The sequence below is a fragment of the Arvicola amphibius genome, chromosome 8 (assembly GCF_903992535.2).
Source record: "Arvicola amphibius chromosome 8, mArvAmp1.2, whole genome shotgun sequence".
NCBI lineage: Eukaryota > Metazoa > Chordata > Mammalia > Rodentia > Cricetidae > Arvicola > Arvicola amphibius.
In genome coordinates, this window is record NC_052054.1 from 76187489 (window position 1) to 76204530 (window position 17042).

Genomic DNA, 17042 nt, shown 5'->3' on the forward strand with positions numbered 1-17042 from the left:
ACAGAATATAGTCAGGCTGGAAGACTTATAGAGAAAAAGTAGGCGGAGTCAAGGGGATGCCAAGTAGCCACCGCCAAAGGAGACAGATGCCTTGGAACTTTACCAGTAAACCACAAACCCTGTGGTAAAGCACACATTAATAGAAACTGGCTAATTTAAGATGTAAGAGCTAGGCAGAATGAAGCTTAAGCTATTGGGCCTGCAGTGATTTAATTAATGCCATTTTCTGTGTAATTATTTTGGGTCTGGATGGCCAGGAATGAACAAGCACCCTCCGCCAACAGAGCCCCCCCCCCCCCTCTCTCTCTCTCTCTCCTTTTTCTTTTTTATTTTTTATTTTTTGTACTTAAACAATTGACCCGTGCAGGGAAGGAGACATGGAGTTCACTTACAGGTGGCTTCAGTGGTCCGGCGACTGTAGGACTTTCGGACACGATACCTGACTACCAGTTCACCTCTTTCCATTGTTGGCTCGAACACCTCCCTAGAGGGAGAAGGGAGAAGGTGAGAGATGAACAGAATGACGACGTGGAAGCCTTCCAGTATGGACAAAAGCAAGCACCAGTGTGCTCCCAAGCTGAGCTTCTCTCCTCTAGTGCTTACTGAACACATCTTGGACCAGCACCGTCCATCTTTTCCTCAGGTCTCCTCATCCTCATTCAGATCCCCCCTCTCTCCTTGGTCTTCCATGACTCCAGCCTCTCCATCCCCATCCACAGAGCCTCTCCCAGGGAGTTCTAACTCACCCATAGCGGGTCTCCTTCTTCCTCCGGTGGACAAGGAACAGCGCCAAGATGAGGACACAGGCAGCGGCCACAACTGCTCCCAGCAGCACATACCACCAGGGCCACGAGAAGGCGGGAGGTGGTGGTTCACTCACTGTCAGGGGGTATGGGGGGACAGATCATGGCTAAGGTTCCTGGATCCAGTTCCCTGGGGCCCGAGAGGGAGTGACATGGAAGGGAGGCTGAAGTGTGAAATCAGTGGAAAGGAAAGATCAGATGTGCACACCGTGGTTATGAGCGTGCAGATGTGTATACATACAGTGGGTATGAGTGTGCAGAGGTGCAAATATACAGTGGCTATGAGTGTGCCGATGTGTATATATGCAGTGGGTATGAGTGTGCAGAGGTGCATACAGTAGGTATGAGTGTACAGATGTGTATATATACAGTGGCTATGAGTGTGCCGATGTGTATACATACAGTGGGTATGAGTGTGCAGATGTGTATGCATACAGTGGTTATGAGTATACATACAGTGGGTGTGAGTATGCAGATGTGTATACATACAGTGAGTATGACTGTGCAGATGTGTATATATACAGTGGGTATGAGTGTGCAGATGTGTATACATACAGTGAGTATGACTGTGCAGATGTGTATATATACAGTGGGTATGAGTGTGCAGATGTGTATACATACAGTGAGTATGACTGTGCAGATGTGTATATATACAGTGGGTATGAGTGTGCAGATGTGTATATATACAGTGGGTATGAGTGTGCAGATGTGTATGCATACAGTGGTTATGAGTGCAGATATGCATATAAAAGGTATGAGTCTTGGTACAGGCTAGCCTCAAACTTAGTATGTAACGAAGGATGACCTTTAACCTCTGATCCTCTAGGAATGTGATTCAGCATGAGAAGAGTGTGTGGTGAACATGCAAAGTGTGTGAACTGGGAAATGAGGAGGATAGGAAGAGCACGGGGAAAGGATGGGCGTACAAAAGACCATGGGAGGACTTGAGTGTGTGTGTGTGTGTGTGTGTGTGTGTGTGTGTGTGTAGGAGGAGGAGGAGGAGGACAGAGAGAAGGAAGAGGCAGAGAGAAAGGTAACAGGACTGTTAAGGGTGAGGGCATTTGGGCTAAGGTGGGTAAAATTCCTGGAAAAGCAGCTATAGTGTATGGGACAGCTGTGGACTGTACATTTTTCAGTGGTTGCAATTGTGTTGTGTGCAATTGTGGTGGATATAAGGCACACACAGAGTATTCGCATAGACACTGAACATAATTGGGCATGGTGGTGCCTGCCTTTAGGCCCAGTTTTAGGAGTTTCAGGCCAGCCTGGTCTACATAGAGAGTTCCAGACTAACCAGGGGCTACATAGTGAGACCCTGTCTCAAAACAGAAGTTGAGAGCACAATGGGCATGTGTGAGGAACGAACGGTTATAACAGGCTCGAGAGGAGGGCGGATGGGGGGGAAGTATGAGCGGGTCTGCGAAGGGCATTTAAAGAAAGTGAGTTGCATTCTGAGTGGAGGCACAACAGTGCCAGAAGGGTCCAATGGGAGTAGGTAGAATGTTTGAGAATTGCTGAAGAAATGTTTGAAAGAGAGAACCTCTCTCCTTCTTTCTCCTTCCTCCTTCTCCTCTTTTCTTCCATTCTTCCCTCCTCCTTCCCTCCCTCCCTTCCTTCCATTGCTCTGTCTATTCATTCCTCATGCTTTCCACCCACCCATTTATCCATTGGCCTGTCTATATGTGCATTCATCTATATGTATACCAATTCACACTCCATATGCCCACCCAAACATGCATCCGTTTATCCCATCCTTCAATCTTTTTTTCTTTTTCTTTTCTTTTCTTTCTTTTTTTTTTGAGACAGGGTCTCACCATGTGGCTGGCCTGGGACTCACTACATAGAACAGGCTGGTCTGGAACTCACAGAGATTTGCCTCTGTATCCTAAGTGCCGGGATCTGTGCTCCGCTATCCTTCAGTCTTCCCCCCCCCCACACACACACATACATCTATCCATCTTTGTATCTATCAACCCAGTCTCCACATACCCATCCATCCATGCATGCATCAAACCATTCAGTGTATACTAATTCAACCCTCACATACCCATGTGTCCCTGAATCTATCCACTCAACCATTCACTGGGCCATTCTAGACACCTCTGTCCAGGACCACAGATATCAAAGAAGTGGAGGATTAGAACAACATGCTTGGGAGGCATGAAGGGAGTATGGAAAGTATGTGTGACCCTCACTGCATGTTGAAGGGAGGGAAAGAGAGGGGATACAAAAGCCCTTACCCAGATGGTGGAGTGGCTGTCCTTGCCCTGTGAGGAGAAAGGACAGAGAGGAGATGTGCTCAGAGAAGGCAAAATTGGCGTGACACAGTGAACGGTTTGAGGGAGGCTCTGTGTTGGGCTCAGGGTGGGAACAGACTTCTGGTTGGGGGAGCATCCAGAGGCGTGGGAAGCAAATCAAGGGTGCCAGGAAGAGGCAATCCCAAGCTGGAAGAGCCCTGGGCATGGCTTTGAAGTTACCTGGGCGCCAGGGCTCCAGGGGCACAGGAAGGCTCCAGGGCCCATCCCCAGCAGAGGTATAGGCTGCCACAGACACGGTCAGGTTAGCCACAGGCCTGTCCCCCTGAAGTTTCAGGGTCACCTCTCGCTTTAGTCCTATGTCCATAAGTACCTAGGAAGTCCAGAGGCGACATCAGGACGGATGTTTAGGTCCAGAACTCTTAAGACTACAGCCTCAACTCTTCCTCATCCTTAGCCCCTCATCTCCACCCTGTCTCCATATCTCTAGCCCCATGCACTCTGGAAGGCCAACTGCATAGAGCAGGGACTCCACCTCATTCCTAGCCACATGTTTAGCTCCAAACAGTGTTTGGCACCAGGCACAACTCAGAATTTGTTGAAGAGCTGAAATCTCATTTTTTCACTTCCATCCAACTTCTTCTAACTTTTCACCCCCTCTCTCCACCTTGCAGTACAGCTAGCCCAGATAAAACATTTGTATAAAGTAAAGAAGCACCCCTTCCGTAAGATGCTGTAAAGCTTACAATACCAAGCCTAAGAAGGTGCTTTTACAGTGTTCACAAAAAGACACTCCTTAGCCCCTGCCTTGTGGACCCTTTTAGGATCCCCGGCATTGCCTTAGTAGGCATGGTGCAATGTATAGTACCCGACTTGCACAGCTGCCTGTGTCTACTTTGTCACCTCTTCCCCATTTCCCTCTTCCCACAACCATTCCACCCTAACCCAGCCAGCAGCACCCACCTCGGGGGTGTCCTGGCCTCGATATGCCAACCGGTACCCTAACAGGGTTCCCTGCAGGGGCACCCTTGGCTCCTGCCAACGCACGAGGGCCTGGCTCCCATTCCGCATGGCGCTAACGTTCTCAGGGGGGCCCAAGGGCACTGGAGGACAGGGAAGAGGGAAGCTGGTACCCCCACCTCTTCCTTACCCCCTCCCCTGTTCCCAGGAAGTGGGGCAGGTTGCACGCGTGGGCAATTCGTGCAGGCCTTCCATGAGCGGAAGCTCAAGGAGAGATCTGGGGAGAAGCCAGCAGGCAGGGGTCAGGGGCTGGACAAGGAGACTAAGGCCATGTGGGGTAACGGGGTGAGAGGAGAAGCTCGCACAAAGCAAAGCACAGTGGCATCTTCCTCCCAAGACCTTCTTACCTCCTTCCGTGGTCTCCACAGGAAGCCAATGGGTCCAGGGCGAGGGGCCCTGGCTGCTGGTGCAGGATACCCGGATGTGATATGGGGTATGAGGAAGGAGCTTTTCCAGCCGAAGCTGGTGAGGGGGCACAGATACTTGCAACGTGAGAGGTTCTTCTGGAGGATCCGGCTCTCCCAGCCAGATGCCCACCCCATCGTCTGACAGTACAGCCTGAGAATCGGGGAAGACATGAGGACCAGAGAACAGTCTCACCACACTTGACTGTGGTCCCAGTGAGACTGTATAACGTTGTTATAGTATCTATATAGTAGATACGTGGGTCTCTGAGTGTGTGCCTGTCTCTCTCTCTCTGTGTCTGAGTATGCATCTGTCTCCGAGTGTGTACACATCTCTGCATTCGCATGCATGTGTATTGTAACTTTACAACAGGACAACATGGACAGACATTCAGATTTGCAAAGAAGCCATATGGTCTCACCATCCACGTCTTGCCATTTGCAAAAGCCACCTCTGGCAAGAATCCCTTTGCCCTTTCTGAGCCTCAACTTCCTCATTTAGAGGAACCAGAGATACCTTGAAAGAAAGGTACAAGCTGCGGGAGTGGTTCAGTGGTAGAGCACTTGCTCAGTGCACAGTCCGGGTCCCCAGTGTCACACAGACAAACACCCATAAACAAAACCCCAAAGCAACAACAAAAAGACCAGACCAAACAAACGCACAAACAAAAGATCAGCTGTACTTGTGCAGCTGGTGTGGTGACACACACCCATAATCCCAGCTCTCAGTAAGGCAGGAGGCTCACCAATTCAAGAACAGCCTTGTCTCAGAAAAAAAAAAATCTTATCTTGAAAAAAATGAATCAGGGCCAGGCAGTGGTAGCGTATGCCTTTAATCCCAGCACTAGGCAAGCAGAGGCAGGGAGATCTTGGGAGTTTGAGGCCAGCCTGGTCTATAGAACGAGTTCCAGGACAGTTAGGGCTACACAGAGAAATCTTATCTTGAAAAACAAATAAAGAAAAAGCCAGTCTACAGATCTTGCTCTTTATTGAGTGACAAGGGGACTTGTCATATGTCAAACGATGTAGATTAGTTTGTCTATACAAAATAATCTCAATTTGCTCTCTCCCTGACTTCTTTTTTTCTGAAATAGAGTGTCACTATGTATCCCTGGCTGGTGTGGAACTTGCTACATAGACCAATCATAGATCCTTCTGTCTCTTACTCTCCAGAGACAGAGACAAAAGACATATTCCACTATGCCTGGTGTTGTTACGGTTATTTATTTGTGGGTGTGAGTATGTACTTTGCAGGACAATTTCTGTGAGTCAGTTCTTTCCTACTACACTTGGGTCCTGGGAATTCATTTCCTTTACCTGCTGAGCCATCTTGCTGGCCCCCACATTGTTTTTTGAGACACAGTCTCTCAATAGGACATGGAACTCAGTGATCTGGCTAAGATGGCCAGCCAGTGAGTTCTGGGGATCTGCCATCTCCATTTGCCCAGTACTGGTATTACAAGTGTGTTCCACTACGCTCTTCTCTTTGGTGTTGGTTTAAGGGATCAAACTCAAGTCCTCAAGGTTGCATGCTAAGCACTGTGCTGACTGAGACATATCCCCAACTCCCCTTTCTTGGCGTGACTGGAGACAAACCCAAAGGTATCGTACATGTCATGCAAATATTTAACCACTAAACTATACCTCAGCCCCCCAAAATATTTTTCAAATGCTTACTATGTGCTAAGACCTTGTTAAGCCTCCTGTTTGTGGGTAAGGGCACCCAATTCCTCTTCTTCACTTATAGGCTCAATTCTTTTTCACCTTCCAATTTTATAGATGGTGAGGTTGAGGCCCAGAATTTCAGTAGCTTTCCCAAAGTGACACAGTCCCCAGAGAGAGGGTGACACTGGTATTACAAGATCTGAGGAGGAGGCAGGCCAGTGATGGGAAGCAGGAGGGGACAGGCCTGCTCTCTGACCTACAGTGACAGACGGGAAGAGGAACCTCTGCCAGGACAAAGGGGAGATGGGTGCAGACAGTGGGCTCAAACCCACTCCTACTTCTCTTTTCCCTGGGACAGCCATGACCCTCCCTCAGGAACTGTCCAGCCTGGGCCTGTGGCAGCAGGAAGTGAGACCTGGAGAGGGAGGAACACACACTTCTGCTTTTCTTGGGCACTGCATGGATGTGGGTAGGAGTGCAGCTGCAGCCTGACCTACACTGGAGGTCTTTCAAGTTGTAGAAACTTCAGGATTGAATCTCAGTTTTGGTCTTCTAGCTAGAGGGGCAGGCCATTTTCCTTCCTGGATCTGTAAGTTCTATACCTTGAAAGGGAAAACCCCTCTGTGGTAAATTCTAGACAGGGGCTCTACTACTGAGCCATACCCAGCCCCTCACTGGGGGATTCTAGGCAGGGGCTCTACCACTAAGCCATACATTCAGCTTTTAACATCTTTTATGTTGAGATAGTCTTGCTATGTTGCTCAGCATAGCTCTAAACTCTTCATCTCTTGCTCTCAAATGCCGGCATAAGCATCCTGTGCCATTATAACTGGGCTGTTATATATTCCATCAAACAGCCTCCTCAGTCTGACTTATATACTAGGCAACACTGGGGTGACCATGTGACTAACAGTACTGTCCTCAGAGAGCCCAAATGCCAGAGGGGGACAGACCTACTGCAGACACTGACAACCTAGAGTGGTCAGGGCAAAGACAGTGAGCATGTAGTGCCGTGACCAGAACAGCCACAAGTCCTGCTGGCTCAGAGCTCCCCATCTGGCCAAGGTCAATATCATCAGTTAATAGTCCATAATACATCTCCAGACACTGCTTTAAGTTGGCTACTTGCCTTCATTTACTGAATTATCATTCCTATCGCACAACTATTACCCTCATGCCCATCTTAGAGATGGGAGAACTGAGGTTCACAATGGTTATGGGATTTTCTGAAGTCCACACAGCCAACAGGTAAAATGGGGATTAAAACCCAGGACACTTGAATTAACTGGTGTCCTTGTTCTCTCCCAACGCTGGTGTGAAAGGGCTGGTTTTCCATGGGCATGGATGGAAGCAATCAGAGTCAGAGGGTCTCACCTGCAGGTTGCAGTGGGTAAGAGGGTAGATGCCACTCAGGCCAGGGGTCCAAGCTACCTCTAGCTCCGTGGGCTGTCTTGAAACCACGTGGAGATGGTGAGGCCTCTGGGGAAGCACTGTGGACAGATGAGGGAAAGGCTGACTCTTGGGAACCATCCCCCAAAACTCGCCACATTCCCTTCACCTTCTCTGACCTCTCGTCCAGCCTCCCCAAAGCTCTTGCTGTCACCTGTGATAGTGGCTGTGCGGGAGGTGGTCACGCCCTTGGCATTGTGGGCTTCACAGGAGAAAGAAGACGTCTTGTTCAGGCCTGGGGAAGAATATGAGAAAGCAGTCTAGTGTCACGTTGAGGAAGGAGAAACCCCAGTCTATGCTGAGCCTCCACACCTTGCTTGACCTGGCCAGGTCAGTCCAGCCCACCTACTCCGCATGGAGTGGGAGTGCAGGGGAAAGAGAACAACATGTTAGGAACATGGATTCCTTTCCCAGACACCAGTCTTTTGCCTCACTACATGAATGCATGAACACACATGGCCCATGTAGGCTCACATGTCATACCCAGACAGTGGTCCACACAGTCACATACACACACATATGGGTACACACAGAAACATGCATGCTTACATACATATACACAGACACACACACACTCAACTCACACAGACTCATTAAGACAAACGAAGCGCTCACATCTGCTGAGTCAGACAGTACACACCTGTCATTTCAGATAATTAGCAAGCTGAGGCAGGGGGATCTCAAATTCAAGCCTGCCTGGCAGCATGACTACAAGACTCAGTCTCAAAATTAGACAGTAAAAACTGATTGAAAGGGGCTGGAGAGGTGGCTCAGTGGTTAAGAGCACTGACTGCTCTTGCAGAGGACCTGGGTTCAGTTCTCAGCACCCACGGGGCAGCTCATGGCTGCCTATAATTCCAGTCCCAGGGGATCCAGTGCCCTCTCTGACCTCCATTATCACAGCTTGCATGTGGTCCACACACCTACACTCAGGCACATACGTATAAAAGAAATAAATAGAGGAATAAAAGCAAGATTCTGGATGTGGCTCAGTGGTGGAGTACTTTCCTACAGCGTGGAAGGCCCTGGGTTCAGTCACCATCACTGCAGAGAAAGGGAGCCAGGCCCTTGCACACATGTACCAACACACACTCACACAGGCCTGCACAGATTTTGAGAGAGACACAAACAATGAACCCACCACTTAAGGACGGACACATGTAGTGTGTACAAGTGTTTGCTCATTGATGAATTTGTCTCCTACACCTGCTTTCTCTTCAGTCTGCTACTGACATGCTGGCCTTCTGGTGTTTCTCAGTTTCTCTCTCTGTCTCTCTCTGTGTCTGTCTCTCTCTTACACACACATGCAAACACACACACACACACACATGCACGCACACACAGCCCTCCCATGGGTACCTATCTGACTTCTCCCTCCTTCCTTTAGGCTTTCTTCTCGGATGACACACCTAAGCTAGTTACCCTGTCCCTGACTAGTCCATGTAGAATTGAAACCTGCCTCCATATCCGCCCTCTCCCCTGCTTTGCTGTTCCTCCCTCCTCATTGCCAGCATGCTTCACAGGATGCCCAAGAATCATGCTGAGGACTCTCCCTCAATTCATTCTAGGAGAGCAGGGATCATCTGTTTAAGGAACCATATGGTGGCAGCATGACCTGGCACACAGTAGATGCTCCACAAATATCTGTTGAATGAGTGAGTGAATTTTTAAAAAGATTTATTAGTGTGTGTGTGTGTGTGTGTGTGTGTGTGTGTCTACCACACGTGTTCAGGTGACCTCACAGGCCAGAAGAGGGCATGGGATTCATGGGATTCCTAGGAGCTAGAAGTACATGAGGTTGTGAGTTGACCCTTGTAGGTTCTGGGAACTGAACTCGGGTCCTCTGCAAGAACAGCAGGTACTCTTATTGGCTTAGCCATCTCTCCAGCTCGACTGCATCTTTTTGATTAAGTCCAGGGCTTTGTGCATGTTAATTCAATGCTCTACTCGGGAGCCACACACCAGGTCCTTTCTGATGAATCTAGATAGATGCCCACGGCTAAACTACAACACCAGCCTTCCTTTTACTTTTTCTTTGAATTTCCCAGACTGGATTGAGCAGATCCTGTAGCTCAGAAGGGTTTTGAACATGTAATTCTCTTGTCTCAGCATCTGGAGTAGCTAGGATTATAGGCAGGCAAAACTAAGCCTGAGAAGCAAATGAGCTCATGTGTGTGCATCTGTGTTTGGGTGTGCAAGGAAGAAAGGGGAGATTGTATAATGTAACAGGCAAGAAAGCCAGGATATATGTTTTGAATAAGCGTCTTTGTTTTTCTGGGAGAGATTTGTGGGCCAAGGAGCTTGTCTGAGTCCCTCCCTCGTTTTTGGTTTCTGTTGGTGTACCCACCCCTTCTGTGTGTACACCTGTGTCACCACCATGCACACACACAAAAGTACAAATACAAACACCCCAGACACAAGCAAGCAAACACACAGATATGCATTGCCCATTTGTGCAAGGTCCCTGACACACGCATGTGAGTGTAAAAGATGAGTGAAGGCCCTAGTATTGGGCCTGCAATTCTGAGCGTGGTGGATGCAGATGTGCGTGTGTTCACCCATCTGTGTTTCATGACTCGTGTAAGTCTGGGGACATTGTGTACTTGTGTGATTCTGCCATCTGCATTTGTACGAGCGCGGCTTTCCCTCCACCTGGTATTTTGGAGGGTGGCCTCGCTAGTCAGACACAAAGTTTCCTTTTCTCGGTCAGCAGAGGGAGTGGAACTGGGGAAAATCTGTCTCGAAGGCCGGAAGGGGGTGGGCAAGGAAGCGCCCTAGCCGCGGCTGCCCGGGAGGACTGTGTTCCCGCCAAGGTCAGGTGCCCGCACCGCAGCCCCCGCGGCCTGAGAAGGGATGCGTGGCCCAGTAAGGGCGGCTGGAGGGTGCGAGCGCTGGATCGCGTCCAGCCACCTGGCACGTGGGGACCACTACGCGGGAGCTGGCGCCACAGGCCAGCTGGAGCAGCCCCGGGGCAAAGCGGGAGGGGGGGTTTCTGGAGTTCGGTTCTGTTCCAACCGCAGCATTCCTGCCCCCGCCTGAGTCACGGGGCGCCCCCCACCTTCTACTTCCGGCCTGTCCTGGGGGCACAGCCTGGGATTCCCCATTCTCTTGTCCCAGAGGCTGCATCTAAAATAAGGACTCTAAGATGAACCAAGGGGTCTGGGACCCCTCTCTCCTCCTGCACTCCATTGCTCCACAAGAGCCTGTGGACTCCAGATGTGTTTTCCAGATGTACTGCCCCGCCCCCACCCCATCCGCTCACCCCCACCCTTGGCTTTTCCAGGGGAAAGAGAGATGGAGAAAGAAGAGGACACGCCCTGACTCAGATAGAGAGGGACAGAAGCATACACACAAACTGACAAAATTCCTTCACAAAGCACCCTCCCCTCCCCCCACAGTGAATCACTCTTAAACACACAGGGGCCGTTATTAGCGCGAATATAAACACAGGAATGCAGCTCTGGCTAAGCTATACACCATCCACAGGGCGGATGCTGTCCCAAACACAGTGACAAATGCCCTGGGACTTACTGGTAAACACATGGGGGCTGACAATGAGGCATAGCTCTCCCCCCCCCCCCCACACACACATAAGCCAATCAATGTGGGGAGGAACACATAAATACACAATGCAACCCGCACACATCCACTGTAAACACCTGGCCAAATAATACACATAGATGTTCATTTTGACAAACAAATCTCAGCAGACCGCGCACTGAGCACCAAGCAACACATGTCAACATTGACAAGGACAGACAAATAATACAAACTAGGAAGCAATAAAAGTTAATGTTAACCCCACCACCACCACATCATACCCCCGAGAGACGGGGTGGAGAATGCCAAGCCTTTATCCCTGCCAAAACACAGACGCAGGCGGATGGGAAAACACAAGTATTGCGTAGCCACGACGGCCCTCCGTGGAGACCGCAAGACAGGGATGTTGCCACATACGTATGGGTTGCGTAGATGCATGGGCGACAGGTGAGTGCCTGGGGTTCATTCACCAAGAATCAGGGGGAGTTAGTGCAGTGAGACCCAGAGAGACAGAAGCCTGTTATAATATTCTGCTGCGAATCTCAGCCTCTTTGTCGCGCTCTCTTTTGTACATACTAAGACACAGAATTCATGCCGACTGTCATACTTTCCCTTGGCAGTCAATAAGAAACACATCAACTTAGCCACACAGGCCTTCTTCCCTCTCCCTTTGGAGACAGGGTCTTGTGTACCCCAGACTGGCCTCAAGCTTGTAATCCTCCTGTAGTGCAGGAATTACAGACACACGCTGCCATGCCCCACGTGACCTCACACCAGGACAGTCACCCACAGGTGCACTCCCGTGAGCGGATGTGTTGCCTTAATACACAGAAGTGCTCAAGCTAGCCGCATGGTGTCAACAGCTCTGGTCTCCACAGTGTCAACAGCCGTGGACACAGAACACAGAGGGAAAACCAGTAGCCGGTACTGATATTTAGTGACACCCACAGGAACACTCAGAGAGCCACAAGAAGCTGGTCCCCAGTAAGACATACTCTTCTACAAAGCAGTCGGTGCTGATGGATATGCTGATTCAGGCGGGCAAAGCTACATGTGCAGATGTCCTCCTCCCCAAGCAGACACGTTCTGAGTTCCTCACCTCTCTGCAGGTGCTTCCGACCTGGTCATAACGTGCTGTAATTCACACGAGACCCTCTCACACTTGTGTGCCCCATTGCTCCCCTCCCCTCTGCTTGTCCAGCCAGGCTGACTCAGGCTCCATTCCTATTCCTACCAGACCACTCAAGCCACAGGCCTGAGTCACCCCTCTGGGGGCCAGCACACTCATAACACTTCCTTGCACACTCAGGACTCCCAGAATGCTAAGAATGTGAGCCCTTCCCTCCACACTGAAAGACCCCTTCTCACCTCCCGAGGGGCAGCAGGTGAGGTTTTTAGGAAACTGTTACTTTTAGGGTTTGGCTCCCTCCCCTGATGAGCTACCCAGTGTAGCTCATCTTCTTCGATAAGGGGACACTCTATGCGTAATGTCCGCTAGCCATGTCTCTGATGACCGTGTGATCCTAAGCAAAATGCCCCATCTGTATAGTACAGAAAGGAAGGGTCACTCTGAAATAGGGGTCCCGTCATTCAGATCACACTATTAGTGTCTCTCCATGCTGGGCCACTTTGGTGGCCTCTTTTGAGACAAGGTCTTCTATAGCCCAGGCTAGCTTCAAATTCAGAATGTAGCCAGAGCTAGATTTGAACTTGATATATAGTTGAAGGTGGTCTGGACCTTCTGATACTGCTGCCTCTGCCACCCAACTGCTAATGTTACAGGCATATACCGCCAAGTATGGAGTGCTTTGAATGGACTCAGGCAAGGGCTTCGTGCATGCTAGGCAAGCATCTACCGACTGATCAACATCCTCTGCCCTTTGCTTTTCTTTATAGACAGGGTCTCACACTGTAACCCAGGCTGCCTAGAACACACTATGTCATCTAGACAGACCTCAAACTGGTGAAAATCCTTCTGCCTCAGCTTCTCAAGTTCTAGGATGGTAGGTATGAGCCTTCATTTCATCTTCTCTAATTCTCCTTCTCTGTGGCTCAGTTTCTCTCCCTTGTTCTACTTTGGGCTCTGTGTTCCCAGGAAACCCCAGCTGAGCAGAGAATCTCCTACCCTTGGTTGAGGTCCAGGGGACACTTCAGGGCAGGAGGTGGGCAGGTTGAAGGAGGAAGTGGATGGAGGAGGTTGTTGGTTAGTTCTGATGCCCTGCTTGGGTTAAGGGCTAACAAAGGAGCAGTAGGCCTACACACTTGGGCCACTGAACAGCTTAGAGGAAATTGGGGACAAAGAATGCTATTCAGAGAGAGAGAGAGAGAGAGAGAGAGGCTGGGGTGAACAGAAACACACAGAGAAACAGTGTGAAAATGTTTGAGAAACAGAGGGATGGAGAACAGACATGAAAAAGTCACAGAGAGGGAAATAAGATAGAGTCAGAAACAGGGACAAGTGGACAGCCACAGTGATTGATGGGCCCTTGGTCTACTCTTGGACTCACCTGGAGCTTGCAGCCTGTGCTGAGAGCTGTGGCCTATGACGGGGACCAGGGGAACAGCATCTTGAAGCCAGAATAGGTTCACGGGTTCAGGCGGTCCCTGAGCTTGGCAGCTTAGGTTGAAGGGGGTGTTGGCCGGCACAGCTTTATCCTCAGGCTCCTCCAGAAAATATGGGAGACCTGGGCAGTTGGTGGTAGAAACTGAGTTCCCCCTGAACTTCTCAGGGACCAGATTGTCATTAGGATATTGGAAGTGCTAAACACTAGCCCTACCCTGCAGGATCTTTGACTTTTCCCTTATATCTGGTCCCTCAGGACACCTAAATCACCTTCAGATGTCTGATCCTTTATGCTTCTATGCCTAGGACCATGCTTCCAATGTCTGCCTGACCACCTTGGGCAATATCCAGGACAGGGCATGTGAGAGTCTCACCTCTTCTCCTGTTTTTTTCTCTTCCTTCTTCTCCCCCTTCCTTCATTCTGCGCTCTCTCTCTCTCTCTCTCTCTCTCTCTCTCTCTCTCTCTCTCTCTCATTGTTGTTGTTGCTTGGTTTTTTTGGTTTGTTTTTTGAGACAGGGTTTCTCTACACAGCCCTTGCTGTCTTGTAATTCACTCTGTATTCCAGGCTAGCCTTGAACTCACAGAGATTCTCCTGCCTCTGTCTCCTCAATGCTGGAATTAAAGGTGTGCGCCACCATGCCTGTCTCTTCTCTTTTTCAGACGGGGTCTTGCTATGTACCACAGATTGGTCTCAAACTGCAGATCCTCCTGCCTCAGCCTCCTGAAGGTGGTGCGTTATGTGTGTATCATCATGCCTGGCTTTCCTTGTATCACTTTACTAATGAAGAAATGATGTCCTTGGCATGATGGGAGAATTAAGTCACATGTCTCTGACACCTAGCATATCCTGCTTCAAGTATATCTGCTCTCCCAGGTCATCCAAAACCTCCCCAAATGTCTTTCCCTCTGGGACATAGGATTTCCCTTAGACCTGTTCCCAACATAATTTATGCGCCCCAAGCCTCCTCAACCCCCACGATTCCCTACATCTCCAGGCTTTATGTCCTGATGGAAAAACTCTGAGTTCTCTATCACCCGCCATGCCGTCAGAAGCTCTGACCCGAGAACTCACCTTCCAGCCCTACATAGCCCGGCTGAGACATGAAGGTCCGTCCTCCGAGGTGCACCATACACTGGTACTTGCCTGCATCTTCAAGCTGCAGGGATGAGATTCTGGAAGGGAAGAGAAGGGACAGAGGGGTTCAGGGTCAGGACTTGATACCAGGAGGGTCAGCAGAACTGAAAGAGAGGGTCTGGACAGGAAACCCAAAGAGGACTGAAATAGGCACTATTTTTAACTCATTTTTACAGAAGAGGAAAACGAAACCCGGAGATCATATCACAAGCTCAGAGCCACATGGCCAGTAAGCTGTCAAGCAGAGGTTCCCAGTCCAGGTAGAGTGGCTGCCCAGTGGCTGTGTGCACGGAGACCGCTGGTCAGGGACAGGTGCCACACCTGAGCTGACTGACGACTTTCCATTCATCTTGCCAGTCTTCACCCAGGGGCACCTGGGTCTGGGTGTTATCAGCCAGCTCTAAGACTTGTTCGTCTCGAAGCCACATGACCTCAGGGGGCTCCCCCTGAACCTGGAGCTCACATCGAAGGGTTCCTGTGAGTCCTCTGGCACCGGTGATATTCCCTGGGTTCCCCACAAATGGGCTGTCAGCCTCCATCTGTGTGTCTGTCGGGGAGATGGTAATGAGTGTGTTTAGGAACCCCACAATTTGTTGCTCCTTTTTTCTATTTCTTCTGTCTGCCCACCGCTGCCAGGACCCTACATAGTTGTAGAATGATCTCAGGGGAGGGGTGGGAGTAGAGGCATTGGGGGAGGATGGGAGTCTTCCCAGGGGACTGAGGTCCGGCTTCCATCCCATGTCCAGTCTGCTGGGAGGAAGGCCTGGGATCTGGCAGCCTCCCACGCCCTGGACTGCCTGGCAAGGCCGGTCCCTGCCATTCCGGTCTCCAGGGAATTCACAGTCTGAACTGGGAGATAGAGGGAAAGAAAACGGAGCAGAAAAGGGATGGGAAGGGAGGGGGAGGAAAAGAGAGAGAGAGGAGAGAGAGAGAGAGAGAGAGAGAGAGAGAGAGAGAGAGAGAGAGAGAGAGAGAGAGAGAGAGAGAGCTCCAGTAGGGCAAGAACAAGTGGTGGAGGGGGACGGCAGTGACAAGGGGGCCCCAGGACTCCAAAGACCCCCTTCTCCAGCCAGTCTCTATGTTTGTTAGGGAAAGACGATTTCCTGCCATCTGTCCCCCCACCACCCCAGTTCTGTCTCTCTCCTCAGGACCCAGATTCATCAGTCCCCAGCCCTCCCTTAGCTTCTTCCATCTGTCTTTCTGCCCCGTCCATCTTCTGGTCCTGACCCTCCCAGTTTCTCTTTCTTATCCTTCTGTTCCTCTCTCAGTTGCTTTTCTTAACCCCTCCACCCTGCTCCGAGTCTGTTTTTTTCTGTCCCCCGTCCTCCCCCACCTCCCGCAAGTCGGCTCTCTGTCGTCCCAAGGAAACTCCCTAAACCAGCCCAGCACCCCAAACACCTGCCAGCCAGCCCCCACCCTTTCACTCCCCCTGCCCTGTGTCCCATCAGCGGGTGTCACTGCCTCAGTGAGTCCCCATCACTCACCCTTAGGAGCCGCGTACCCCCAGCACCACAGCGCCAAGCACCAGGCCAGCGGGACCCTGCCCATCCTTAGGACACCACTACTGCAATCGTTGCCAAACTTTCTTCCGAAGTTGATGGGCACCTCTCTTGGGAAGGGGGCAGGGCCGGGTTGTCCCCGGCCCTCCCCCCAGCTCTGGGCTCCAGGGATTTGGCACTGCCCGCCTGGCACAGCGGGAGCCCCTCGGCTGGCTCAACTCCTCCGCAGCTAGTTGCCTTCCCGGCTACCCTGCCTCATTCTCTCCCTCCCAGACTTCTTTCCCCGCCCCTGGCTCCCCCTTCGCCTCCGCCCACTAGGGCCCCAGCCCAGGGGCCATTGGGACTCGGAGGGGTTAACTAAAAGAGAAGAGTACTGGGTCGGCCTCGTCTTAAAGGGGCCTTGGCGCCTTGGAGAGGGGCTGGGGAGGTGGAAGGAGACCTTTGTGGTTGATGGTGGCTGAGGGCCGATCCTGGGCTAGTGAGTTAGGAGAATGGGCGCTGTCCCCCTGGACTCTCACAGGGTCTGGTAAACATTCCTGCAGAATTTCCACTCCTCTCAGTCCAAGACGCCCCCCCTTTCGGGCCTCCACCCTCAGCACAGCCTCACAGGCTCCCTTCACTCCCCTCACACTCACAGCAGCTTATACAAGGACATACACATTCTCTCTCTCTCTCTCTCTCTCTCTCTCTCTCTCTCTCTCTCTCTCT

At 50.9% G+C, this 17042-nt stretch overlaps 1 protein-coding gene across 2 annotated transcripts in view; it reads right to left on the reverse strand.

The window, feature by feature from the left end:
• The window catches only part of Axl (AXL receptor tyrosine kinase), a 31120-nt gene extending 14540 nt beyond the window's left edge, over window positions 1–16580 (reverse strand). The window contains exons 1-12 of one of the 2 annotated variants that reach the window (XM_038339040.1): window positions 16320–16580; window positions 15157–15382; window positions 14773–14873; window positions 13644–13820; window positions 7751–7831; window positions 7522–7637; window positions 4426–4636; window positions 4022–4161; window positions 3281–3431; window positions 3044–3070; window positions 747–879; window positions 393–484 (exon numbers count right to left, since the gene is read on the reverse strand). In XM_038339040.1, coding sequence (XP_038194968.1) covers window positions 393–484; window positions 747–879; window positions 3044–3070; window positions 3281–3431; window positions 4022–4161; window positions 4426–4636; window positions 7522–7637; window positions 7751–7831; window positions 13644–13820; window positions 14773–14873; window positions 15157–15382; window positions 16320–16383 — 1519 coding nt within the window. In that variant the 5' untranslated portion in view covers window positions 16384–16580. The remainder of the gene's footprint in view (window positions 1–392; window positions 485–746; window positions 880–3043; window positions 3071–3280; window positions 3432–4021; window positions 4162–4425; window positions 4637–7521; window positions 7638–7750; window positions 7832–13643; window positions 13821–14772; window positions 14874–15156; window positions 15383–16319) is intronic. The other variant, XM_038339041.1, reaches the window with a different exon arrangement.
• Between the last annotated feature and the right edge of the window lie 462 nt (window positions 16581–17042).